The sequence below is a fragment of the Periplaneta americana genome, chromosome 6 (assembly GCF_040183065.1).
Source record: "Periplaneta americana isolate PAMFEO1 chromosome 6, P.americana_PAMFEO1_priV1, whole genome shotgun sequence".
NCBI classification, from domain to species: domain Eukaryota; kingdom Metazoa; phylum Arthropoda; class Insecta; order Blattodea; family Blattidae; genus Periplaneta; species Periplaneta americana.
The window spans coordinates 126,804,876-126,831,689 of record NC_091122.1 but is presented as its reverse complement, the minus strand read 5'-3'; the positions used below and the strand labels follow the sequence as shown (position 1 = coordinate 126,831,689).

The window sequence follows — 26,814 nt, the reverse complement described above, 5'->3', positions numbered from 1 at the left end:
TATTTAAGAAATTAGCCATTTTACATAGGTACTTTTATTTCTAATTTAGGTGCAGGGTTATTCTAAAAGCCACGAAATATTTTATAGTTCTCTAACTTTATTAAGAAGCAATTTTATAGAAAAATAATGTAGCTAGTTTAGTTCATAAGAGAGTGGGGTTTATTCAGGTATCAACCAGTTACTGAGAATAGTTCACTCTGTTAATTCATCTGTTGTCGCTTAACAACTTAATTCATATTGCATGTTCCATATTATGAATTTTGTCTAATTTCCTAGACTTCTTGTAAAACCATCGCGACATTCACATCGTTTTATATGAATTTTGGTCTACCACAACGTTTTTCATCTGATACAGAACCGATCTCTTTAATTCTTTTTTTTACAAGCTTTCACAATGACAATACATTCCAGGACCCAAACTCCGTACTACTTAATTCATTATTATAGTTCACGTTAAAATAACGTGCACACCCTGAAACTAAAAAAAAAAAAAAAAGCATATGAGAAAACATTGTCTCCAATTCTCAAAGGGAAAAACAGGTGCTAAAAATGTTCAGAACAAGAATGTAGACAGTTTCATAATCTCCTTTCTTAATTTCGGTGAATAAATTACGTTCTAATTGCTTAGGTATATTTAAAAATATCTTATATAGTAGTCTGTGGTTTGTCAGACTCGAATCACCGATACTACACTGTCTCCATAACCAGCGTGTGAGAGACCGTATGCCGATAGTCACAGTTGCTGCTTTCCGGTCGGGAGATAAATTGTTCACCAAGTACGTAATAAGTTATATAATATATGCTATTAAAAATTGTGTACGGTAATTATTTTCCCTTCATATCGCCAATAGAACAATCGTATAAAACGGTTCTTCCCGTAAGTCAACTGCTCTTTCAGACGTCAAAAGACTGATAGCGACACACTGAACGAATGAACAAGCGACTTGTGAAATAGAGCTCTACCCGTACAAATTCTCAACACGACAGAGGATGTGACAATATCCCACAAATGTGGACGGAAGGAAGCTGACTCTGCGGTCTTTTCCTTCAAACCGAAGTCTGTAATTCCACGTTGTGAGTAAATATTGCAGCAGAGAGTCAGCAGTCACGCAGCAAACAAGACGTCTACGTCACCATGGCGACGCTACCGACCTCACCTACGGATAAAACTACACAACACCCCCAGAGGCCCAAATTGCCTTTACTACAACTCAAATCATTCAGGTAACAGTGATTTCCTTATGTGGGAATAACAATAACCATTGGTATCACAATATATGGAATAAGTAGAAATGACTTCATAAAAATTGTTAAGATTTGGATATACAAACACATTATTCACTTTTTTATATAGCCTAATAGAAATAGATCAATATACAATAGGTTTGTTCTTTCAGCAAGTTTGTGATTGTTTGAGAACTGTTTGAAAACTGTTCCAACCTTATTTATTATTGCGCATGGTCGGTTTGAAAACTAATTTCAGCTGTACCAACGCATTTTCAAACTGGTTAGAACCACTGCCGTCTAGATAAATGTTTGAACTTACAACAGCAGAATCAATTAATTAAAATCTTGTGATACTTCAAATTGTTGAGAGAGATTCTCTGCTACATGGCGGGTTACACGGAAATGATAAATTCGCTGTTATTGTACCTAGGGATATGTTGAAAGTAAGTTTCATTTTGGGACCTGTCTCTTCCCTCAAATAATTCCAGCAAGCCTAACTCACCCCCACTGGATATATGGATATACCTACATTCCATATCAGTGGCGCCAACATTTTAAAAATATTGGGTGGACTCAAACACTTGATCATAATTTCCCAAAAGAATTTCATAAATCCTCCCTTTAATTATATTATTCTTCTTAATACTGATGTGATTATGGATAGTATAGGCCTATACAATATGCTGTAGAATGCTAAAAGTAAGAAAATGGAGATCTAAGAACGATTTTGTAATGTATGTAGTTAGTATAAGGTCCAGGGACTATGTTCCATTTACTTGTAGGTAACATTCTTTTGGATTATATGTGAATACCAATTTGTTGCTTCATACTACTGGGTGTTCATTTCAAAGTGTGTCATGACGTCACCGTTGTGAGTCAGCGATTTGAAGCGAGTTTCAGCTTTTTAATGTCAGAGAAGTTGCCTATTAATCAAGGCGTTCAATCTGAACTTGAGAACTTGTACGGTATAACTTGAACGTCGTAGCAACAGATGGCGGTCTGTACGGTCTGTGTGCTACCATAACCTCTTTCGAACTGTGTTTTGCGCGGGCAAGTCGTAAGCAGGGTATTTGTTATCATGGGTTGCGTACGGCAACATTCCACAATACAAATCAAATGCTCCGTGTCCATATTGACCGTCGAAGTTAATGTCAACAAATACTGTACGTAAGTAATCGTCTTAACCCTCTCCTCATACCTTGACAGTAAAAAAAAAACTCACCTCAGTACGTGTTTCCAAACAGTTCACATTCCTACCACTACCGGCGTTACCGTACGTATCGGTACGTACTCTTCAGAATGAACGCCGTACTTGCTAGGCAACTTCTCTAGCACATAGCGGAAGTGTAGGAAGACTGAATTCTCTAGGCTCACTGACTAGCCACATGACGGCATACAGCGAGCCATGACACACTTTGAACTGAACACCCAGCAGAACTATATACAAAAAAAAATCTCCGCATTATCTTGTGCGTAGCTGTTCTGCACAATTATCCATTTTTAGTAATTAAATAGAACGTTACAATTATATAAACATTTTAACTTGGGGACTTGAGTTCTTTCTAGCTAGCCTATAAATTGACAAAACGAAAGTGGATTGTTTCATTCGGGATCAGCAACACATCTTTAAAGAATCGACAGCGCAAAATTTTAACAAAATTTATTTAGTTCGATATATTTTGAATAATAACTGATAAGTTATGGTTTATTTAAAGTCGCTCGCAACTGCAGAGGTTATATCAACGTCGCCGGTGTGCCGGAATTTTGTCCCGCAGGAGTTCTTTTACATGCCACTAAATCTAGTGACATGAGCCTGACGCATTTAAGCACACTTAAATGCCATCGACCTGGACCGGGATCGAACCCGCAACCTCAGGCACAGAAGGCCAGAGCTATACCAAGTATGCCACACAGGGCGACTATATTTTGAATATGTCACGCCTAGTGTCACTACCATGAAAACGTCAAAATCTGGGTAGACCATGGAAAAAAAGTCGGATTCAGACTGTGACAGACCATATGGTCTAAGACAAACGTAGTAGTAGTAGGGTTTAAAAAGGGCGCGTCAGCTACTATGGCTATTTGTGTCCTTATCTAAAATTCTTAATAAAACAAAGACATAAATAATATAATAATCACAGTGCTAAAAGAACTAAAAAGCGTTGTCACGGTAAAACGAGGTACACAAATACAGTATACACAAGGTGATTTGTACAGAATCATAAAAGTGAGCAATTCGATGACTGTAGGTGGTATTCAAAACGAACAAATAAAATAATTAAACTAAGGCCACCAGAGATAAATTGTGTATCACACTCCAAAAACCATAAAATTTTATAAAATATTCGGATGTATAAAGTCCGAAATGTCCACAATGTAAAATCAAATATAAAACAACAAATGTAACCTCCGAATGTAAAGGGTCCGGAGGATAAGTAAAACGGGTCAATAAAAAACTAAATCACCTGATCCAGTCCAGTATTCGATAAAAATCTCAGAACTGCATTTGTACAATTAAAATCATTTCCAAGAGCGTCACGTAGTATCGGCCGAATTCCATATTGCCGGCGGACAAGGTCATATTTTCTGCAATGCAATAAAAAATGTTCCACCGTAAGTGGAACATGGCACATATCACACTCCGGCTGAGGTTCTCCACGTAGGAGATGGCTCTAAGACAGTGGTCGTCAGCAGTGGCGAAGCTACATTCATGCAACTGGGTATTCTAAAGTTATATACATATATATATATATTAGATAAACTCCAGTCGGGGTGTTTTTTGCTCTGCATAGATGTCGATGATGCGTTCTTTGAAGATGTCATCCCTGAAAAGACTGTTTAACAAACCCTTCTCAATAGCCAGAATAGGCCTACTCAAATTGCTCAGCCTAGAATCTGACATGGAGTTCCTTAAAATGTCTTAACTCTCTTCAATGCACTCATACTTCGTTCACTCGACGCAGTAGATACAGGGAAGATGAGAATCAGTCTTATGAACCGCACTGCTTCTTGATAAATTTTTTCTAGGCCATTGTTCAAAAAATATTTCAGCAAAAAACCTGCAGGCAAATGCTTTGTTTAGTCACAATAAACGTTTGTGATCCATGTTTTTAAACTCACAAACATGCACTGGAATACCGCTCTCACTTCACCACCGCGTCGTTATTTAAAGACGCTGCTGCTAACCAATAGTCATGCTCCTGCGTCGAAATGTGTCAGAAAAAGTTCGTTTTCACGTAGTATTCTTTACCAACCGTTAAATATATTTTCAATTTCACATTCGTTTTAGTAGTTAATCTAATTCGAATTCTATACTATAAGCGTATTCGTAGTACCGAAATACCGAACCCACAGGTGATTATTTGAATAAAAACGTAAGTGGATAATGAATGATATATGATAATAATGAACACATCTGCACTTTAGGGAAACAGACCGACGAAAAATGAATACTGCCCTATTATTTCTCACACACTGACATACTGCAGCGTTGCCAACCGTGGCCGATTTCGGTAAACGTAGCTTTTAGCTATATAGTCCAATGGCAAAATGTAGCCGAATGAGATTCGATCGAATGACTATTTGTGAATACTCTCAATTTTATGTGTAAACACGTTCTTCTATCAAATTTTATTTTCTCGCACTCTAATAGCCATAAGAAGTTTCTCGCTTCCGCAAAAAATTACGAAAACATAACAGAAAATTTAAGGTAGGACTGAATTCCGGACACAGCGACATTATTTATGGCAAGGAAAGCTTTGGTATTTTCAGTTTTCTTTTTTTCCTGTTATGTGAATAGCGCCCATTGTTTAACCATCAATTCTTGGATTCATGAATTCGCCGACACCTGACAGTGTCTTTATTGGGAGTCGCCTATGCAACAAAAATGAACTAGCCCTAAATTAATGAATGACATATCCAACACATCCGCCTTCCAACATTGTAACTATAGCATTGGTCGTGGATTCTGTTTATTACTCTCCGAATGTGTGTGGCTTCATTTTGGTATTTGTAGCTGAATTTCGGGACGTTTGTAGCAGAAGCAGACTCTGAGATTGGTGCTGCTGAGTCTAGGCTCTTCACAGAGTTGTCTAGCATTAGTGACGTATGCAAGCACTCCGCTTGGCGCATGCGCATATGCATATGCTTTCTCTAGCTGCTGCCGTGAGCCTGGTTTGAAGCAGTATCAGCGAGTAGCCACACTGTAGTTACGTGCTGATTCCGCGCCGAGGAGCTGGCGTCAATCCTTCCTAACTAGACCGAAAACTAGAGATTTCATTTACCTATACCAATGAAAACTGGAAAATATAAATGCGTTTATTTCTTCAAAATCCAATGGGTAATCTAAGGCTCACAGATTACCCTTCAGCTTCGCCCCTGGTCGTCAGCACTCGCTGAAATGTGCAACGGGTACGCGGTGCTGTCCTATGTGCACCGTCGTGCAGCAGGGAGAGATAGAGACCATACCCGCTAGCAGCTACGCAGTGCACCCTAGTACACTGCGTTTTCAGAGGGTAAGAGATGCTACTAGCCCCAGCGTGCTCTGTGCTGACGACCCCTGCTCTAAGACATACGAGATCGATAACAACCCGCATGGAATTGGACCATAATCGACGTAGTTTGCCCGCTGAAACAGCTTATATTTAATTCTTATCTCGCTATCTTTCACTCTTCCCGTTATAAGCTTCAGGTATTCAAACCGTGAAAGGTTACCGATTGTAGATTTTGAGCTTTCATAGCTCCTGCTGTAGAACATTCTGGTTCATATGATGTTGCGATGGACTGCGTATTTTCATTTTAAAATAGTATTAATTAGAATATTCTAGAATCAATTGGACTCCACGTTCGAAATTAAAAGGTACGAAAAGAACGACCGAGCATCGAACCCTCTCAGGCAGTCGGGACATTCATAAGAACACATAAGAGCCAGGAACTATCCTCTCGAGAGATCAGCGTATTATAAATGTTTGTTTCTTCACTTGGACGCATCGTATGAATTAACATATTAATCAGTCCACCGCTCCTATGTCTATTTATTATTTTAGCTGTTCTCAATCGTTGCTTAAACTAAAATACAAGCGCTGCGAGTTAAAAAACTTCAACGACGAAAAGTATTATCTCTCCACCCCTAGTCGTGTTGTGCGTGATGCCTAAAACAATTTATGAATGGCTTGTGTCAGACACTCTGTACAAATGAATTTCGCCATCTCCGGAATTTGAACTAGGATCTGTGGTCGTCGTTAGCCAGAATCCTACCGCTTAAAGAATTTACTTACTTACAAATGGCTTTTAAGGAACCCAGAGGTTGTGAAAGTAATTTATAATACTGTATTATACAGGGACTTCATTTTATTTTTACTAACATTTCTAATATTAACCTGGCTATACCTGTGGATTAACGGTTGAGAACCGGAAACACCGTTAGCTAACCTCTTCCACGAGTGGATTTCGATAATACTGGCGTAACATACAAACAAATCACTTAGTAGGTATAGGAGGGAAGAAAAGTAGTTCATTTACGTAAACTAGGAAATATCGCGATTTTGAGTTTGATCATTTTCATTAGTTTTTTGTTTAATCAAAATACAGTACAGTACTAACAATAAGTGCTTCTACTCACGAAATGAGCTATCCATCCGGACGTATTCATTATGCAGTGTATATTATACTGTCTACAGCACATTAACGTACAATATAGAGAATAAAGTTAAATTGAAAAATATCATAATATGATATTTAAACACATTTTTGAAAATGGTGGCCGTCTATTTCGATACAGGCTTCAGTTCTTTTGTGCATATTATCTAACTATAGACTGTTGTACTTACTGTAATCCCAATTACCAGTTTCGTCCTTCGTACTAGTAACTCATATTGAAATAATTCTATACCTATTATACAAAAAAAGTACCTTACATACTGTAAGTTCAATCTTCACTTCTGCCCGATCCGAAAAGATAAAATTACTCAGACATGCTATCTAGGCCTACTGTCCGTCCAAGTGGTTTTGTCGCAGGGTCGTAGAAAGAGGGGAAATCACGTGACAGTTAATTATTACTTAACGAGACCGTTTTATTTAAGTTATTTTAAACGGTTGTATAATATTACGTAGATATCCAATTCCTAACAGAAATTGATGTTTTCGGAAAAGAGCTAAGACGGCCCATCCACTAGCTTTTACAGAGGGGCGAGCAGAAGCGGATAGGGAAACCGGGATACGACGTAGGCAAACGGACGACAGTACCTGTGCGAAAATATGATTCAATATTGAAAGCTCTTTCGTCAGGTACAATAATAATTGAAGTAAAAATAAAATGATGTCCCTGTACAATTATTACATTATAAACTTGTTTCATAATATAGGCTACCATTATTTATTACAATGCCAAGTGCTAGGCTCGTGCCACGCTGACTATATGAGCAGGGAGCCCCGCTGTTTGTTAATGCCTATTGTTTGTCCAAATAGCTCGTGAGAACGATGACGAAAAAGGTGGAAGTATGCAGTAGTTGACAGCTCGTTATTACTGTATTATTATTATTATTATTATTATTATTATTATTATTATTATTATTATTATTATTATTATTATTATTACTACTACTGGAGAACACATAAATAAAGAAATCAAGGAAAGTCGCATTTATTGTAGACCTGAGAGAGGCCGCATTTATACCGATGACTCAGCTGTGTTTCCTGGATGTTCGCAGCTCGGATCCTGGCGGAATGTCCCCGTGCTCGACCCCACGCAGCAACATGACGTGGATGGAGAGGCGGCAGAGCGCCCTGCAGCTAGTCAACCAGCAGAACATCTCCCCCGTGTACTTTCACGTGCCCGTGTCTTCCTACATCTTCAAACTCACACAGCTGGTAACAACACTTCGTCTATACATACATTACAAATACCGGTTATCAGAATACGGTGTTCAATAAAGGAAAAAGAAAAATATCTAGTAAAATACGGTATGTATAGTAACGAGAAATTGAACTTACAGATAAACAAAGAGGGACTTCAAGATTCTATGATAACGGGACCACTATTGCGGATGAATACATTTAGGCAAGGGTGCTAGACTAGACGGCATTTCGGAAGGTGGTTAGCTTCTATATGCGCCGTAGCATTTCTGGTATGTGACGTCACAAGCTTGTACAGTAGAACCAATCAGAATCAGTCTATAACAAGCACTTCCCGAGTTCGTTTGTTCACGTGCGAGTATTTCAATACATTGAATAAGTAAAACTAACATTTACTGTGTGTATGTAAGGTAAATAAATGGAAGAAGAGACTGTAAAAAGACAAGTATTACACAGGCAGGCGCGGAAAATAGTGTTTAAGGTGTATAATTATTTAAAAAATGTTAACGAGCAGAACGCTGCCGGCCATCTTGATGCTGGCAGCAACGTTGCCAACATGCAGGAAACGACTGCAGAAGCATGTGGTGTGGGATTGAGAACCGTGCAAAGAATATTGTTAGTGAAGGAAAGAGGGTTTGTTTGGTGTCATGCTTACAGTAATCAACGGCTAAGGTCATTATTGTCCTTTGATAAATTTAAATTCTCTCCTGCGCTATTTGTATTGCACGTGCTCGTGAAGTACGATGTGGCAATGTTGTACGCCGCCTTGCTCTCTCTATCTGTCTTTCTCGACGCAAACGCTAGCAGACAACCGACTTCCGAATTGCCGTCGACTCTAGACTGGGCAACTTTTCGCCAAATAATCTACTTTTATAGTCATGGTGGCATTCAAAAATATCATTTGGCGACTGGCAATCAATTTAGGCGATATATACCGCAAGTGTCAAGAGAATTTCACGCACGGTGCATCGGATCCGTGGCTCTTGGAAACCACCACCTAACTTTCGGCGCTGGACCCTGGACTCACTTTGCTGATATTATCGCCTTCATCTCATTCAGATACTAGAAACTATAGCAGTTGATAAAACGTCGTAAAATAAATCAAATCTATGTATGTTAGTTTTCCTACATTATTTTCCTATTTTCCAAAATCCATCTGTCGTCAGCTTTGAGAAATAATGGCTTTTCAGAATACAACAAAACACAAACACACAACAATAAACAATAGACTATTACACGAAGGCAGGATTGCTGATGTATTTAGAGTTCAAATTCAATTGGTTATTAAAAACTTCAAGACTTACTAAAAATAATTTACAGGTCTGATTCTGCGGTATGTAATTTTCTGAGTATAGCTGTGTATTGGATATATATATATATATATATATATATATATATACAGACGTGGACAAATTATTAGTAAAATTTAAGATTTTTATTATATATTTTTACAAAATATGATTCTTCAATTTAGACTACAGTTGACATTTTTGTGTATTTCCAAATTATTAGCAAAATTGACGATTTGTATTGTATATTTTTCAAAATTTAACTCCTCAATTTGGACTACAGTTGATATTTTTGCATATTTACAAATTATTAGCAAAACTGAAGGTTTTTGTTGTATATTTTTACAAAATGCGATTCTTCAATTTGTACTACAGTTGACATTTGAGATATTTCGAAATTATTAGCAAAACTGAAGATTTTTGTTTCATATTTTTACAAAATTTGACTCTTCAATGCAGTTGACAATTTTGCTAATTTACAAATTATTAGCAAAATTGAAGACTTTTATTATATATTTTTACAAAACTTGACTCTTCAATTTAAACTACAGTTGACATTTTTGCATATTTCTTTCTACTGTAATGATGGAAATATCCAAAATTGTCAAATGTAGTCTAAATTGAAAAGTCAAATTTTGTAAACAGAATTATCATAAAAATCGTCCATTTTGTTAATAATTTGTCCACGTCTGTATGTATATATATATATATATATATATATTACAAACTTACGTAAGATAATATTATCAAAAATCAAATATTTTTATAGTTATTAATCAAGTGGAGTTGAGTCTTTTTCATATATTTAATGGCGGTGTGGTGTAGATATTTATATGCGTCATTCTCTTCAGTATTAGCTCGAGACAGCGCAAAAATTACAGTTCCTAAGGAAAGACCAAAAGGTATTACTTACTGATAATAAAATACAAAATACAAAATTTTGTACTCTCCCGATCATTTCAGCAAGATCTCTTAGCAGTATAAAATGATTTTACCCTCTACATTTCAAGCTCTACATGCAGCAGCTATACCGAGATGCTATGTATATTGTTCGAAAGCATAGCAAACCTGACTTTTTTTAAACTTTCACCTACAATCCACAATGGTCTGAAATAGATACCGGTATTGCTTTACTCCCACATGAAAAATCCACTGATCGTCCTGACATTGAGCGTATTCCGAATCTCAGCGCTGAGCAATCTGATAGCATCACGGTGTTCCGAATTTCACCGATGGAGTCACTGATGCTCCACTGGTGTCGCACCGGTGCCATCAGCTTGCAGAGGTGGTGGCAGTCTCCATCAGCCGCCATCAGGGAATCTGATTGGTTCTTGTATAGGACGGGAATTACAGTAGCAGACGAATGACATCGTGCACTGTTGTGTCATGGCGGTGTGTTCTGCTGTATTGTTTGTAATGAGCACAACGTGAAAACAAAATGTTAATGGCTTATGAGCGAACATGTCAACGGACCGGTTATTACTACCGGTTCAAGAAATAAATTGTTTATGCTCTCTTTTCTTTGAACGAGATGGCAGTACGGAAATTTCGCAAAATTTTGCTAGCGTAGTACAGACAACAACTTATACAGTCGCCATGACAGCCATCGATCTTTCCAGCAGTTTTGTTCCTATTTTGCTGCAGCGTGACGTCATTGTTGTCCACCGGTCCGACGAGATTCGGAATACGCTGATTGTTACTTGCGTTTTCGCGTTTAAACTCAAAAACTGAAGGTGGATACGTTCAAGAAAAAGTATTTGGCATAAAAAAAACCATTCAGAGGGAGTATGTTTCATTACAATGGAAACAAATAACTTTCAAAATGTCTGGTATTCTTCATTGAAAATAAGTCTGAAAAAATTTTATTTGAACATCTAATGAACTTAGTTTGCAGCATTTGCTGCACAAGCCACTAGTAAAAATATAATTGAAGTAAACAGGCTACTGTGAAACAACAAGATGGTAGCATAACGGAAAAAAATGGTTTCAAGAGCAGCTTTTACCTAATATTCCACCTAATTCTGTGATTGTTATGCATAACGTAATACATTATACATACATGAATGTTCTACCAGGATTATCAAGTATCTTTTGAAACTTTCGGTAGCCCTATCGCCCTTCTGCAAAACTGACCTGCTACTGGTTTAAAAACCCGGCGAGGCAACCATCTCTATTCGTGAAACGCACTACAGCAAATCGTGTCTCTTAACATGCTATCAATAATATTCTCTCGCTGACTCCTTTTGTCACGAGAAAAGGATATTTCGAAACTTGTTTTACTACTCTAAATCAAAAGTGAGAGGTTATTCCAAAACGTTGAAATGTTAATATTTCTTGCTTCTGTGTCACAATGTAAAAGTCTTGCACAAAATGATGGGAACTATTGTTCGCAGCTCGTGACCATCATATGTACGGGGACGTACTCTGAAGGGGTCAACGCCGTCACGTCTTCCACCAACGCGCAGATGATCCCATATTTCGTTTGTTCCACCTACATGATCATCACGCCCGTCATCCTTATCAGCTACGTGCTGGGGCACAGGATGCCCGAGGTACTGGTAAGTGTTACAGAGCCAGAGATATTGTGACTTCACATTATGATCGATATGCTAATGAGTTCTACAGGAGCACAGAATATCCGAGACAATGATAAGTTCTGCATGGACACAGAATCCCCGAGACACCGTAAGTTTTACAGCGACAGACATACTGGTGACTTCTACAAGGACACAGAATATCCGAGACAATGATACGTTCTGCATGGACACAGAATGCCCGAGACACTCGTAAGTTTTAAAGCGACAGACATACCCTACTGGTGTCTTCTACAAGGACATAGAATATCCGAGATAATTATAAGTTCTGAATGGACCAGAATGCCCAAGACACTCGTAAGTTTTACACCGACAGACATACTGGTGACTTCTACAAGGGCACAGAATATCCGAGATAATTATAAGTTCTGAATGGACCAGAATGCCCAAGACACTCGTAAGTTTTACACCGACAGACACACTGGTGACTTCTACAAGGGCACAGAATATCCAAGATAATGATAAGTTCTGAATGGACACAGATGCCCGAGACACTCGTAAGTTTTACAGCAACAGACACACTGGTGACTTCTACAAGGGCACAGAATATCCGAGACAATAGTAAGTTCTGCATGGACACAGAATTCCCGAGACACTCGTAAGTTTTACAGCGACAGACATACTGGTGACTTCTACAAGGGCACAGAATATCCGAGACAATGATAAGTTCTGCATGGGCACAGGATGTCCGATATATCGATTAATTCTTAACAAAAAACATGAAAAAACCGTGGCAATAGTGAATTCTACATGAGCATAGGACGTCCGAGATACTGGTTTTACAGTGAGAGAGATAATGGTAACTTCTACAAGAGCACAAGATGTCGATTTGCTTGTAAGTTTTACAGGAACAGAGATACTGATACTTTTTAAGAGAATAAAGAATATCCGCCATACTGGTAACACAGTTTAGTATATACAGTCACGAAGCTTGAGTTGAGGGTACTAGGAACAATAGACTGTGCCGGTACTATTTCGCATTGTCTGTAATGAGGCGATAGTAGCGAACCTAGTGGTTAGCAACTATCTATGGATGCATATTCCCTACGTATTGAGCTTCGTGACTGTATATACTAAACTGCTGGAATTTAATTTCTACAGGGGCCATACAATACAGACAATAACAAGTTATACAGAAAAACAGGGCATCCGACACAATGCTGAGTTTTACATGGTAACAAGGAGTCCAGGATACTGATTTGTTATACAGTACACATGTATTAGAGATAAGTTTTACTAGATCGTGATGAGTTACATAGAGACAAAGAATTCCCCATAAGTGAGTTCTATGAAGTTTCAACATTCCTGAGATAAGATATTGATGAGTTGTATAGGGGAGACTGGGGTTAGTTGTTACACTTTTATCTTAATAATTTTTTGCGAGTCTCCTTTCAAGTTTAGAAATTGGAATTTCTCATCATCAATAAGGTGTATTCTTGTGTGCACACTGCTTTTTTTTGCACTTTGATATCGATTCACTAACATTCTGTAATTTGCATATTTGTTCAACTAGGAACAATGTAACAATTTGCCCCACTATGGGGTCAGTTGTTACAGAGAAGGGGCAAGTTGTTACATTTATAATATTTGTACTGAGAATTTGCAGAACAAGAAAATAAATGTTAAAATAGTACAGAATTATAAGTAATAACATTTAATGAAGAGTGACATCTTATTTTATCAAGTATACAGTGTATAATTATGAAGAATTAATATTCATAACCATTTATATCCATTTGTTATTAAAAGTCAATTTGCTGTACAGCGAGTAAGAGAGTGAGAGGAGAATGGCTCATTAATCAAGTTAAGAAGGGATGTACTTTGGACAATTTACACGAATAAGACCCTAATTGCAAAGTGGATGTAATTGGTTTTGTTCCTTAGCTCTTCATATGGACTTAAAAGTACAGATTACAACAGGTCAATTAAGTTACTAATCTTCGGAGTCTGAATGTGCAGACAAATCTGAAGTACAGTGAATACAAACATAATATGGGTCGTCACCCCCACAACGTTCATGAGCCCATTTTTTACACATTGTACACTGAATCCAATCGTCCCCTCGTTTGCTTTTTGAATATGGTTTCAGACACACAACACAAATGCAGTCTTCGTCATCTTCGGTCTCTGAACTCAGTTCTGTTTCGTAATTTCTTCGCTTCTTTATCTTCTTCAAAGATTCATTTGAGTCAGTTAGAATTCTTTTCTTCACATTAGCAGCTTTCTTATTTTTCCTCTCATTTCTTGCTTCTTCTTCTTTCCTCAGAGCCTCTTTCACTGGTGTGTCAGTGAGAATGGCAGATTTTGTTTTCTTCCTTCCTGTGTGGCTAATTTTTCTTGGTGCAGCCTTCGGGTATGGTCTCACATCTTCGGGACTTAGTACAGACTTTTGACCATAATCTGCAACATTTCTTGTAGGTGTTCCGACAGTTTGCATCCCACTTACTGTTGGCTGGTTGTAGTCTTGTGGCAACACACTTTCATTTTCACAACTAGTTACGGAATCGCTTTCCGGCAAAGGCCTGTCAGTGACGGTAGCAGTTACAAAATCTTGTTCGCCGTACACATTACGATTGAAGGGCCATATCCCCGCTTTCTGAAAACCAGCCATGATATTTTTTGGGGTCAAACTATTTGCAAGGGCTTCCTTAGCCATGGCAGGAATGTCGTAGATTGAGATTGGAGAACCAGGGTGTGAATTCATCCAATCGCAGCATGCCGTGTAATAATATTTCTTGAAGGGTCCATAGACGCTCAGGTCCAGGGGCTGGAGACGGTGGGAGGTGTGAGGTGGAAAAGACAGAAGAATAATGCCGTTTTCCTTACAGTAATCCAATACGGAAATTGACAGATGGGAAATGTGGTTGTCCAATAGCAAGAGTACCGGTTTTTCCACAGAAGAGGGGACATGCTTATGGAAATGTTTCACATACTCTAGAAAAATGGGCCCAGTTATCCATCCACTAGGATGGGCAGCTCCGATACAACCTGGAGGACCTTGCAGAATGAAATGGGGTTTAAAGTGAACCCGAGGGAAGATAAAAAGTGGAGGTACTGAATTCCCAATTGCGTTCACAGCCACCTCCATAGTGACAGTAGCTCCTTTTTCTGCAGAAGTTGCTCTTCCAACTTGCTTCTTCCCTTTCTCTGCAATAACTTTGGGTGGTTTCTGGACTGTGGTGACGCCTGTTTCGTCCAGATTCCATATTTGATGGCCCTCGAACTGATGTCTTTGGAAAAGTTGGTCCAAATTATTATAAAATAGGCCAACATTATGAGCATTGAAACTAGTAGCCCTAGCTAGGCTCGTAGCCTCTGGCGTCCTTAGAGATAGTTTTGGATGTCGCTTTAAAAAACTTAGGACCCAGTCTTCTGTAGCCATTTTTGTTTCAGCCCACTTTTCAGGAAATTTGATATTACATGCAACGGCGTATTCGTATGCAAGAGTTCTGACATCCTTGGATGATAGGCCATAATAGATACGACTACAATGAATTATGTAATCTTCTAAACGTTTTTCTAATTCATCAGAGAAAGTCTGTCTGTGCCTCACATAGCCAACTAAATTCTTTCGTGAACTACGATCTTCATCCTGTTCCCTTTTCCGTTTCAAATAACGGTGAAGAGTCATAAAATTAACAGCATGAGCTTCTGCAGCTTGTCTGATAGATAAGTTTCGCTCGCTAACATCCTTCGCTGCCCTCTCGTATATTTCTTCATCTATACAGCCTCTATTCGTCTTTCTTTTGTACGTCCGCACCATTCTGTGGGCGAAACAAACTAGTTATAATAATGTGGAAATTGTGGGGTTAGTTGTTACAGTGTAACAACCTGCCCCGAGTACGGTGTAACAATTAGCCCCGAGCGTCGCCATATTGTTTGAAAGCGTTCAATTCAGAAGCTAACCGAAAAGAAATAATAAACACTGCAGCATAGTACTTAAATATAATCAAAGTAAGTATGCCAGAATAATGAGAACTTACCTACAGTCCTTCTGATTGATATCACAGTTCAAACTCGGGTCAAAGAATTTACTTTTCCACTGAAAAATCACAAAATCACTAACAACACGCTGTCTCTTTCACGCTCAGCAGCCAAACTAAACGAAACAGCTCCTACACGCACGAGGGTAGTAGTATGCTCGCAAGGACGTGCTGCGCCCTGTGCAAGCCTTCGAAAACCAACTGTAACAACTGACCCCTTGTAACAACTGGCCCCGGTGTCCCCTATAATATTATATAATAATCGAGATACTGGTAAGTTCTATAAGGACACGGCATTCCCGATTGATTCTCAAGGGAGCAGTATTTCCAAGATACTGGTGAGTTCTATAAGGACACAGCATTCCCGATTGATTCTCAAGGGAGCAGTATTTCCAAGATACTGGTGAGTTCTACGGAGTTAAAGATGACCTCGATATTTATGAGTTCTACAGAACATTAAAAGACCGAAATAATGACGAGCTTTACAAGGACAAACAGAGGCGAATTCTACACAGGCGAAGCGTACCCGAAGTACTGGCGAGTTTTACAAGGACTCCGGAAACAGTGGTGAGTTCTACATAGATGCAGCATACCCGAGATATTGGCGAGTTCTATAAGGGCACGAGATTTCCGATGAGTTGTACGGGGATGGAACATGTCCTAGATAGGGATAATGATCAGTAACATGCTCTAGACATTATGGAGTTCTGACAACAGAGTGTTTGAGATACTAATAATTCCACAGGACAGAAAATGACCAAGATACTAGTACGTTTTACAGGTGTATAGCAATCCTGAAATAATGCCCTACGTGGTGACAGCATGTTCCAAATACAATAAAACATAAGGTTCTAGAGATACTGGTGTTTCTACAGAGATCTAGGATGTACGAGATATTGGTGAGTTCTACAGTACAAGAAGTTGAAGACACCAGTAAGTTTTTTTAATGTTATAGAATGCGAAGTCAGTTCTACAAGAGCACAGAATTCCAGGTGAGTTCTACTAAAGGCATAGGATGACTCACTTGCTGGAGAGTTCTACGGGAGCACAGAATGCTCTAGACACTATGGAGTTCTAGCGGACAACAGAGTGTTTGAGATACTAATAAGTAGGGACCGGATTTTTATGTAATTACATATTATATTTCTTTGAACCTAACCGTATATAAATAACAAATTTTTGCGAATCTTGTAATTACCATTAATATAGGCCTATTAAAATTTGATACTACATATTTTTACATATTTACCCAACATTACATATTATGGCTTGGTATTACATAAATCTACATATTTAGAGGTTTTATTCATTTTTACTTTTTTTAAAGGAAAAGGAAGTTTACAACTTGAAATAAGCCTTTTTACCTACCCGAGAAAGGATATACTTCGGGACGAAACATAACATCTAAGTTCCAGAAAGTAAAAGAGGCACTCACCCCTTACCGCCCACTGTAAATATGAATGAACAAAAGACAACCTTTCTCATACAACTACTTTGTATTGTAAAAATCAAGGAGGGAATAATCTCATACGCATAAGCGGACGACATAGTAGTAGGGTCTAAAGACCTTACAAAGTTAAAAGAAACAATAAACATCATGGTAAAATGATGCAATAAAAACAAATTTGATATAAATGTGAACAAGACAGAAATGATACTCTGAAACGGCGGAAAAGCACCAGAAGCAGTAGAAATCGTCATGAAGAACAGAAAATTAAAACTCGTACCAGTACCAGACTACAAATATCTAGGCTTCACAATACAAACCAGCGCAGATATTGATATTAAATATTTTCATGATTTACATATTTTGGTACACATTCAGCTTATCTTTCTTACATAAATATGTACATATTTCACACCTTGATATTACATAAAAATCCGGTCCCTACTAATAAGTTCCACAGGACAGAGAATGACCGAAATACTGGTACGTTTTACAGGTGTATAACATTCCTGAGATAATGCTAAGTCCTACATAGAGTAAGATATCCAAAGTGAGTTCTGTAAGGTACAATAAAGAGATTATGGCCAAAATCATAAAGATCATCATCATCATCATCATCATATCCCTCACGTATTAGACCCTGCAGGATCTGTTACGGTCTCATGCCAGCGCTTGCGTGGTCTTCCCAATTTTCTCTTTCCTCTTAGTACATAAGTAAGAATCTGTTTAGGCCATCGTGTGCGATCCATCCTTTCGACATGTTTTTTCCACTGAAGTCGATATTGTTGAACAAAATTAACTATAGGATCCATTTTTAGTTCCTGCAATATGTCCACATTTTTACGGTGTTCCAGCAAAGAGCATCCCGCTATTCGTCGCAAAATCATAAAGATCCTTCAGAGAATGCAAGGGATTTAGGTAATAGCTATAACAATAGCTGCTGCCTCAGGCTTAATCAACCTCATCAGCTTATGTACATTAACAGCCTGAGATTGACCTCGGGAACTTGCGTGATGAGATCAAATCGTGGTGACGGATATGAATTCCGGATCTCAGTTCTTGCTGTCTGTTGCAGGTAAGGATCTTCAACACGCTTGGCGGCATCTTATTCCTGATGGCTGGAATAGTCGCTCTCATGGACTGGCGCTCCTACAGAGATAAGCATTCAGGTCGATCCGAATACAACGAAGTGAAGGCGGCCATGTTCTTACTGGCGACCGGCGTGCTCTGCCTGGCCAACTCCCTAATATACCTCGCGGATGTGGCGAGGAGTGTCCACACATATCTGGCAGAACCCTAGCATTATATCAAGATAAGGCTCCGATCAGCAAATTTATACCGATTTCTGCAGGAGAAAGAAGAAGGGTTCGCCCAGTAAAGATTTATGAACAATGACGGCACAAACTGTGACTTGTACTTAGACGTACAGGGTAGAGGTCTGCACGGGCTCGGGTGAAGCCCGAGGACCTAGGCCCGGCCCTCGAAAGAAAAAAGTACAGAGACGTCGTAAGTCGATTCTTCCCCCGCGATCGCTGTAGTATTTACGTATTCAAATTTAAATATTATATATCATAGTTCATAATACCATTTTTCTGTTAAGACAGTAAAAATAAAATATCAGTGGCGTAACGTGAAATTTTGAGCAATGGAAGCTAACTCAAGTTGTCTTTCATGTATGAGGAAACGTATTGCAAAAATATAGTCTTAAAATAAATAGTAGTCGATGTCAAGTCAAGATTGTCCCAAGATTGGTTGGAACCTCATAAGTAACACCAATAAGGCATCACCTCAAATGGTAGTAAAATATGATTTCATGGTTTACACATATCTCTAAGAAATAGACAGATGCAGTACGTATAATTTAACATTAGCTCACTCCCTGTCATATTTAGAAAAATCACAATATTAACGGTCAATAGATACAGTGTTAGTAAAATTACATCAATCAACGTTAAAATCTTTATCAGAAGATTATTTTTGACTACATAAATTAGTGTCAGGAACTGTTATTTCACTCATTATTTATTATATCAGCCACAGTGCAACCTAACACTTCAACTGAACACAACTCACGAAAGGGATATCTCGGAAGCTAAATTCTTTCCAATGCCAAAGCTAGCTTCTTGCGAGCCTTGCGACCAAGGTAGTTTAGTTAGAAAGGGATGGAAAATCTGCGGGGTGGGTGAAAGAAACGAGTCTGTGGAGCGGATTGGAAGCTGGTGTGTGCAGGTTTCATGTTTACTGCTGCATCACAAATCATCCTTACCTGCCGCATCACAACATTTAAGGCATACATATAATTGTATTAAAATTAATAAATAATTTTGTTCATAAACTGCAGGTTTATTATGGAGTTATTAACTGGGGAAGCTGAGCTTTTTAGCTTGCATTGACGCTACGCCACTGTAAAATATATCTTCACTTCATGCTCGTACAGTGTAATGTTAACTAAGCCAAGTAGAGGATCATGAAGGAAAAGTAATACAGAAGGAAGATAAGACTATGTAAGTTGAATGTAATGAAATGTTACAGTAAGTCTAAATCTAGTAATTTATGTTAGTTATACCAATACACCAGCATGTAAGGTGAAATCATATACGAGTACAAAATATAGATTAGTTATAACTAGGCTCCGTATTCCAGCTACCTATAAACTGGAATGAAGTTGCCTCATTCAAAGTATATGTGACGTCACAGCGCAGGTATAAGTACGTTCGTATACAAAATCGTTACGCATCCTTTGCCCTCTTCCTCTAGAAAGTCTAAATCGGGACGCAGTCATAGTGAGTAGTCTTATCGATCACTGCTCTTACTAGTCGTATTATTTAAATAACTACATCTTTGTGACTGATTGAAGGTTCATTGCAGAGGTAAAATGCCTTAGGTAAGACGCTCAATCGTGTAATACTGCAGTGCATAATATAGACTGTCAATATAGACAACATTACATATAAATTGTGTAAAATAAACGTAAAAGTGACAAAAAACAGTGAAAGACACTGCAATACCAAAAGACACAGAAAGTAAGTTGAACGTATTCCAAAAGAACCAGTATCGTCAAAATCTGAAAATTATTAAGATATTAACACCACTGAGAAGTGAAGCAAATGCAGAAATGTTAAAAGAACATCATCAATGTTTAGCCAGCAGAGCCATCTGCACCTGAATATAAAAAGTATAGATAGACCTCACTTTTTTTTGCGGACATTCGGTCGAATGAAGCGATGTTGTTTCATAGGATCAGCTGCGTAATTCTATTCAGTAACAAATCGTACTTCAAATTCTTTGGTATACAAATCCACCGCCCCAATTGGATTTCAATTCGATTCTTGAAATCAGATATAAATACGAAACCGTTATATAATCTAAAACGAGTTATTACGTAATTAAGTTTCATTACAAAGTACAGTATGTAAAAAGTGACAGGGGAAAATCTCGATTGTAAGGTCTGTACAAAAATTAAGGTATCGGTAATGGAATTAGGATAAATATTTTTATTAGGTTATTTTACGACGCTGTATCAACATCTCAGGTTATTTAGCGCCTGAATGAGATGAAGGTGATAATGACGGTGAAATGAGTCCGGGGTTCAGCACCGGAAGTTACCCAGCATTCGCTCGTATTGGGTTGAGGGAAAACCCCGGAAAAAACCTCAACCAGGTAACTTGCCCCAACCGGGATTCGAACCCGGGCCACCTGGTTTCGCAGCCAGACTCGCTGACCGTTACTTAAATATAATTTGCTTTAAGATTTAAGTGTGTCTAATGAACGGACTGAAATAAGCTATGAATAACAGTCAATCCTCCAATAATATAACATCGCAATAAAACAAACTGTACTATTAAGAAGACAAGTAAAGAACAGTTTTGAGCCACAGACTATTAACAATTAACTCCTGTATTGTATGTAGATACATGAGAATATCCAGTAGACCCTATACAGAGTGATTCTCGAGGATTTACCGTCATTTACGGAAATGAAAATGTCTGAAGAAATTTGAGCAAAAAATGTCATATAAACATAGTTGCTATTCTAAATATTTTCAGAGTTACACTAATTTAAAGTTGTTTGTAAAATGCGTTTTTCTTCAGTTTTAAAGTAAAATAATAATATAAATAGAGAATGAATCATTCAGAAGTATCAGTTCTTTAATTGACAAGTATTATGAAGCTAAAAATGTGCTGTGAACTCCTTAGTTGCTTCGTACAGACATATTTTTCTATTTTTAACTAGAAAATTACATTATTCTTACGCACTTATCACAACAATTATTACAAATCACACCACTTCCACCGACTTAATTATTGGCAGTTCAATTTTGCATCCTAATTTATAGTCTTGGAGAGTTTACAACACATTTTAAAAAATGTTGCCATCCGCTTGAGTACACTTGCCCGCACGCTTGTGAACGGCACTCGTCGCTCTACGTAACTGCATACGGCTATCTTTGATTTCCGTAGCGCTTGCGCTGGCTGCTGACTGCACGCTGACCAAGATCACGCGTTCACAGCAATGCGTTCCAATAACGAAACGTAACTCTGTAAATATTGAGAATAGGACCCATGTTTATATGACATTTTTTGCTCAGAATGTCTTCGGAAATAAGCTCTGTAAAGGACGGTAAATCCTCGTGAATCACCCTGTATATAGCCTATTGCTATTTAATGCTGAAACTAAACAGGAAGAGAAAAAAGAATTAGCTGGATCAATGGCTGAGAAGAAACTGTCTGCTAAAGGATGGACTGGAAGGAATGGTGAACGGGGCAGAAGATATTAGATGACAAAACATTAAAATATATCACTCGCATGCAGAGACTAAGAGGAAGGCAGAAAATAGGAAAGATTGGAGAATGCTGGGTTTTCAGTGAAAGATATGTACTTGGACAGAAAAGTATGAATGAATGAATGAATGGACGGATGAATGAATGAATGAATGAATGAATGAATGAATGCATATGTGAGTAATGCTAACCTTGTATGCGGCGGGTTGCAAGTTCTTCGCAGAAATCATTCTACCCATGACTAGTTTTTTTTAATTACAAACATGTGCATTTGTTGACATCGGTATTAAAAATACGGTGAAGAGACTGTACATCTGATTCACTAGAGTTTAGAATTCTGTCCCTTATTTCGTACTGTAATATATTTCAAAAACATGATTACAGGCTCTAATTTCGCAACTGTAGTGAAATATAAATATATCATAAATATTAATATATATTATAACAGTACATGCAGCCTATGTTAAGAACTCAAGAACTTTGAACAAAAATGTGATAGAATAGGTATAAATCGCAATTTATTAAATAGAAATTAAATATTCAGAAAATTGCTGTAATGAAATCTGACAATATTATTTTAAGCAGTACTCCCAGTATAAAATATCATAAGCACTATAAAAAAAATGGCAAGATTTTCACCCAAAATCTAAAATGTATTTTTCTATGATTATAAATAAACTAATTTATAAACAAATAGGCCTATCTACAAAATAGAATTAGGTATGATATTAGAATATAACCTATCACCATTATCACGACTACATTCTTCTTTTTTTCTTAGAATATTGGACCTTTCCTTCCCTTCTATCCTTCTTTCACGAGTATCACAAATCAGCGTCTTTCTTTCTTACCCTGTTTACCCTTGCCTTTTATCCGACTTACACATCATTACAGGCAGGGGAGGGAGATTCACTGGACCGCACACTGGAGAACTCACAAATGCGGGCGGGCCTCCCTGACCAAGGGGTCGACATGACGCAGAGCCACCGCAGAGACATCACAAGGCAATCAAGACAACGGACAACATCCAGTTCTGTGGACGGAAAATAAATTTCTTCCATTGTGTACGCCGGGAATTGAATCTCGGACCGTTTGGTTGGAAAGTGCGCACGCTATTTACATAGCCACAACGGTGGACAAGAATCAGCACTGAACATCATAATTACCGGGACTCCGGGATAGGTGGCCGACATGATACTCGTCGCTCAATTAAGGGGTTAGGTACAGCTTACAGCAGTAAAATTTTTTTAAATACTCAATATTTTTTCCCTTCATTACTATATCTTGTACAATAATGAAAATTGGTATGTGTAAAACACTGTCCTTCTGCTATATGAAAAAAAAAAAATATATATATATATATTTTTACGATTTAAAAAATATATATATGTATATATATATATTTTTTTTTTCAAAATTCAAAATGGTGGTAGTTTACTGTGCAGTGATGAAGCGTTTCCTTCATAACTCAAAAACTTGTTAACCTTTTCATATTCTCTCTTTTATTTTATTGCTGACACTCATGTTTACAATATCATGCTCTTTCATCAACATTCCTTAAGAAATAATTTTTTTTTTATTTTGTGTTAGAAGAAAATACTGATATTTGACCATTTTTTAAATGAATATATTTTTTATAGGACAATATATCAAAGGTAGAGAAGTAATCTTGCATCATATTGTAGATATGACATGCATAAATACACACAAAAATTTCATCACAGAATGTTGGATAGTTTTTGAGTTATGTGGGAAACGCTTCATCACTGCACAGTGAAATGAATGTTGAAAAAAAAAATGTAAATAATTTTTGTAATCGTAAAAATATATATATTTTTTTCATATAGCAGGACAGTGTTTTACACATACTAATTTTCATTATTGTACAAGATACAGTACTAATGGAGGAAAAAATGTTGGATATTTCCAAAATTTTACTGCTGTACGCTGTACCTAACCCCTTAAGTGAATGCGATGCAAAGGTAAGATACGAGAGACAACTCCCACTTCGGAGGTTAGGGGCAAAATAATTCCATCCTCCTTACTTTCTGTGCTACTATGATATAGTAGGGCCTAGTCTATGTTAATTTCACGAAGTTCGTGATGCGAACAGCTCGTTGTCAATAAATTGAACACATTGAAACTGCACAAAGTCGGCATTGTTTCTTTGTATTCCGTGTAAATATCTTCACTATTTTAGAATATTGCAGTATTGCTTGTCCAGTGGTCACTGAAATGGTAATTATGATCTGAAGCCCAAATTATGCATGTAAATCGGAGATTGTGCTACGGTATATACTGTGTAACACAAAAGTATCTTGCCCAATGCGGAAAACGATATTATTTGGAAATGACAAAGGCATAGCAAATTATTTTCTTTAGAACAAATTTCTTAATAATCATATTCTACCATGATCATACAGTATAGAACATTATTATATTGCATTACTCTCTGGTAAACATAACTAGGTTTGCATTTAAAGATTGCTGTTCTCAGTACAACCGCATAGTGCTATGTTCAAAATGTATTCCACTTGAAAATAAGGTGCACTCGATTCTAGCATTCTTCTGTCACTCTTTTAAGTGTCGCTTGTGGAATGTGCTGGACAACATGAATGATCTCGGTTTCAATTCATCTATAGATGTAGACTGTTTGAAAAACATGCAGTTTCACAAATCTATATACTGTATATGAAGTCTGGTGACCGTGAAGGCCACGACTGAAGTCCACTTCGTCCAATCCAGTGTCCATCGAACATGCTATTTTAATTTCTCACGAACTGTCATAGCATAATGTGCTGTGGCACCATTCAGCTGACACCATCCGTTTATTCGGTGTCAAATCAATTACAATGGTATCTAACGATTCGCCAAATGTGTACTGACTGGTTCACATTTCCATAACAAATATGGTCCCGCATATTATTCAACATCGCACCATTACTTTTTTAAATTGGTTATTTTATGACTCTTTATCAACCGCTATGGTTATCTAGCGTCTGAATAAGATGAAGGTAATAATGCCAGCGAAATGAGTCCATGGTCCAGCGCCGAAAGTTACCCAGCATTTGCTCACACCATTATTTTTTTAACACTAGGGTTATAGGATACACGCAGACATCGCGGGTTGTTTGGGCCAATATCGTGCATTTTGTGTATGAGGATACTCATGTAGAAAAAACGGGCATTCGTCACTGAATAAAAAAAACTGAAGGAAGGAATATTTTCTGTCAGACATCGGTTCAGCGTTAGTCCGTAGGCAATGCGAAAGCCGATACAACCACGCAGCACACATCATCCTGCTGGATAACCACCCTGTTCGAAGTTACAGTATAGGCGCTCGAAGTGACCACCACTGACCTCGAAACAGAGCTCACGGCGATCCTATACAATACATGTGAAGGTATTACATCTTAATACCATAATCTAGTATTACAGTCACGAAGCTTGAGTTTATGAGGGTACTAGGAACAAGAGACTGTGCAGGTACTATTTCGTATTGTCTGTAATGAGGCGATAGTAGCGATCCTAGTGGTTAGCTGTTATCTGTTATAATAGTCACAAATTTAGAGCTATTTCATCGATTACTTTAAATAACCTCAGCACTCACGTAATCAGAACCTTCCCTTTCAATACCAGCAACGTCAAAGAGAATGTTGAATTAAATACATGCAGATTGTCGTAAGTAATAGATGCACCAGTACAACTGCAGTACAAGAGGTGTTTACGTATCTGCCGGTAGGAGACTGTGCCTAACAGAGGAATTCCACTTCCCTGTGTTCAGTGTTTACAATTTTACTATTTACACATAAAGACAACCTGTAAGTCAGTCCGCCTGGAGAAGAGCTAGAAGACCACGTGAGGGATGATAATGTGTTTCCGCTATTTAAGTTAGCGTTGCTAATTGCATACGAATTCTTTCTAAAGTTTCCGAAAATAATGAAACATTTCTGCCTTCAAAGGAAAATATCGGAAAAAAAAAAAAAAAAAAAATTGTTTACATTCTTTCGCATCTGTAGACGCCAGTTCGACCTCGTTGTCACGCAAACAAAATTTGTTGTGCTTCCCTCTATTACTCCTTAAACTTTTGCACGGATTTTTTAATCTCCCAGTATATAACATATTCCAAAAGGTAATGTACAACAATGCAAATAATAAATTTTATGCTCAACCATGCCGAAATGTAGTAATTATACACCTGGCAGCAGACCTTTAATGCATGTCATTAAAGTACACCTACTCATTAAAGGTCAGGTCTTTCAGCCAATGACGACTCAGGTTACAACTGTTCAGCCAATGACAGGTCAGCTTTCTACCGTTATAAAACCGCAACTATCGATTGTTCTCGGATATGCAATCGAAAGAGAATTAGCGAAAAGTCACGGAGGCTGGAAATCCAATACTGTCGCAGAAGGTTATGTTCTGTTACTATAATAATTAGCGTTAATTGTAAATAATATTCAAATAAATTCAATTTGTCATCTCGTTTTTCAATGTCTAATTTAATTTCAATGTTATCTCTGTAGGTTCTTATGGCCTAGCAAGGTCAATGTGAACATCTGTTCCTCGGAAAAAATCAATACTTTCGCGTCTGCCAACATCTCACAACATACGGGACATTGGTCAAGGTCAGATACAAAG

The 26,814-nt window shown here is 37.7% G+C and overlaps 3 protein-coding genes across 3 annotated transcripts in view; 1 reads left to right on the top strand and 2 right to left on the bottom strand.

Annotated features, from left to right (window-relative positions):
- LOC138701714 (adenylosuccinate lyase-like) overlaps window positions 1-26,814 on the bottom strand; it is a 273,595-nt gene that overhangs the window by 181,598 nt on the left and 65,183 nt on the right. The gene's annotated exons all lie outside the window — the stretch shown is intronic.
- LOC138701711 (protein snakeskin-like) lies at window positions 1,016-18,874 on the top strand. The gene is made up of 4 exons (XM_069828907.1): window positions 1,016-1,224; window positions 7,935-8,094; window positions 11,762-11,926; window positions 18,468-18,874. Exons 1-4 carry the CDS (start codon window positions 1,136-1,138, stop codon window positions 18,690-18,692), a joined length of 639 nt encoding a protein of 212 aa, XP_069685008.1. The 5' UTR covers window positions 1,016-1,135; the 3' UTR covers window positions 18,693-18,874.
- LOC138701710 (uncharacterized) lies at window positions 13,457-16,175 on the bottom strand. The gene is made up of 2 exons (XM_069828906.1): window positions 15,946-16,175; window positions 13,457-15,726 (listed from the first exon to the last, which is right to left on the bottom strand). Exon 2 carries the CDS (start codon window positions 15,723-15,725, stop codon window positions 13,896-13,898), a length of 1,830 nt encoding a protein of 609 aa, XP_069685007.1. The 5' UTR covers window position 15,726; window positions 15,946-16,175; the 3' UTR covers window positions 13,457-13,895.

Bases quoted from the DNA above. Each gene is read 5' to 3' on its own strand.
- LOC138701710 (XM_069828906.1), bottom strand. From the start codon at position 15,725: ATGGTGCGGACGTACAAAAGAAAGACGAATAGAGGCTGTATAGATGAA.
- LOC138701711 (XM_069828907.1), top strand. From the start codon at position 1,136: ATGGCGACGCTACCGACCTCACCTACGGATAAAACTACACAACACCCC. The intron at 1,225-7,934 runs GTAACAGTGATT...GGATGTTCGCAG, and splicing joins CTACAACTCAAATCATTCAG to CTCGGATCCTGGCGGAATGT. The intron at 11,927-18,467 runs GTAAGTGTTACA...TGTCTGTTGCAG, and splicing joins ACAGGATGCCCGAGGTACTG to GTAAGGATCTTCAACACGCT.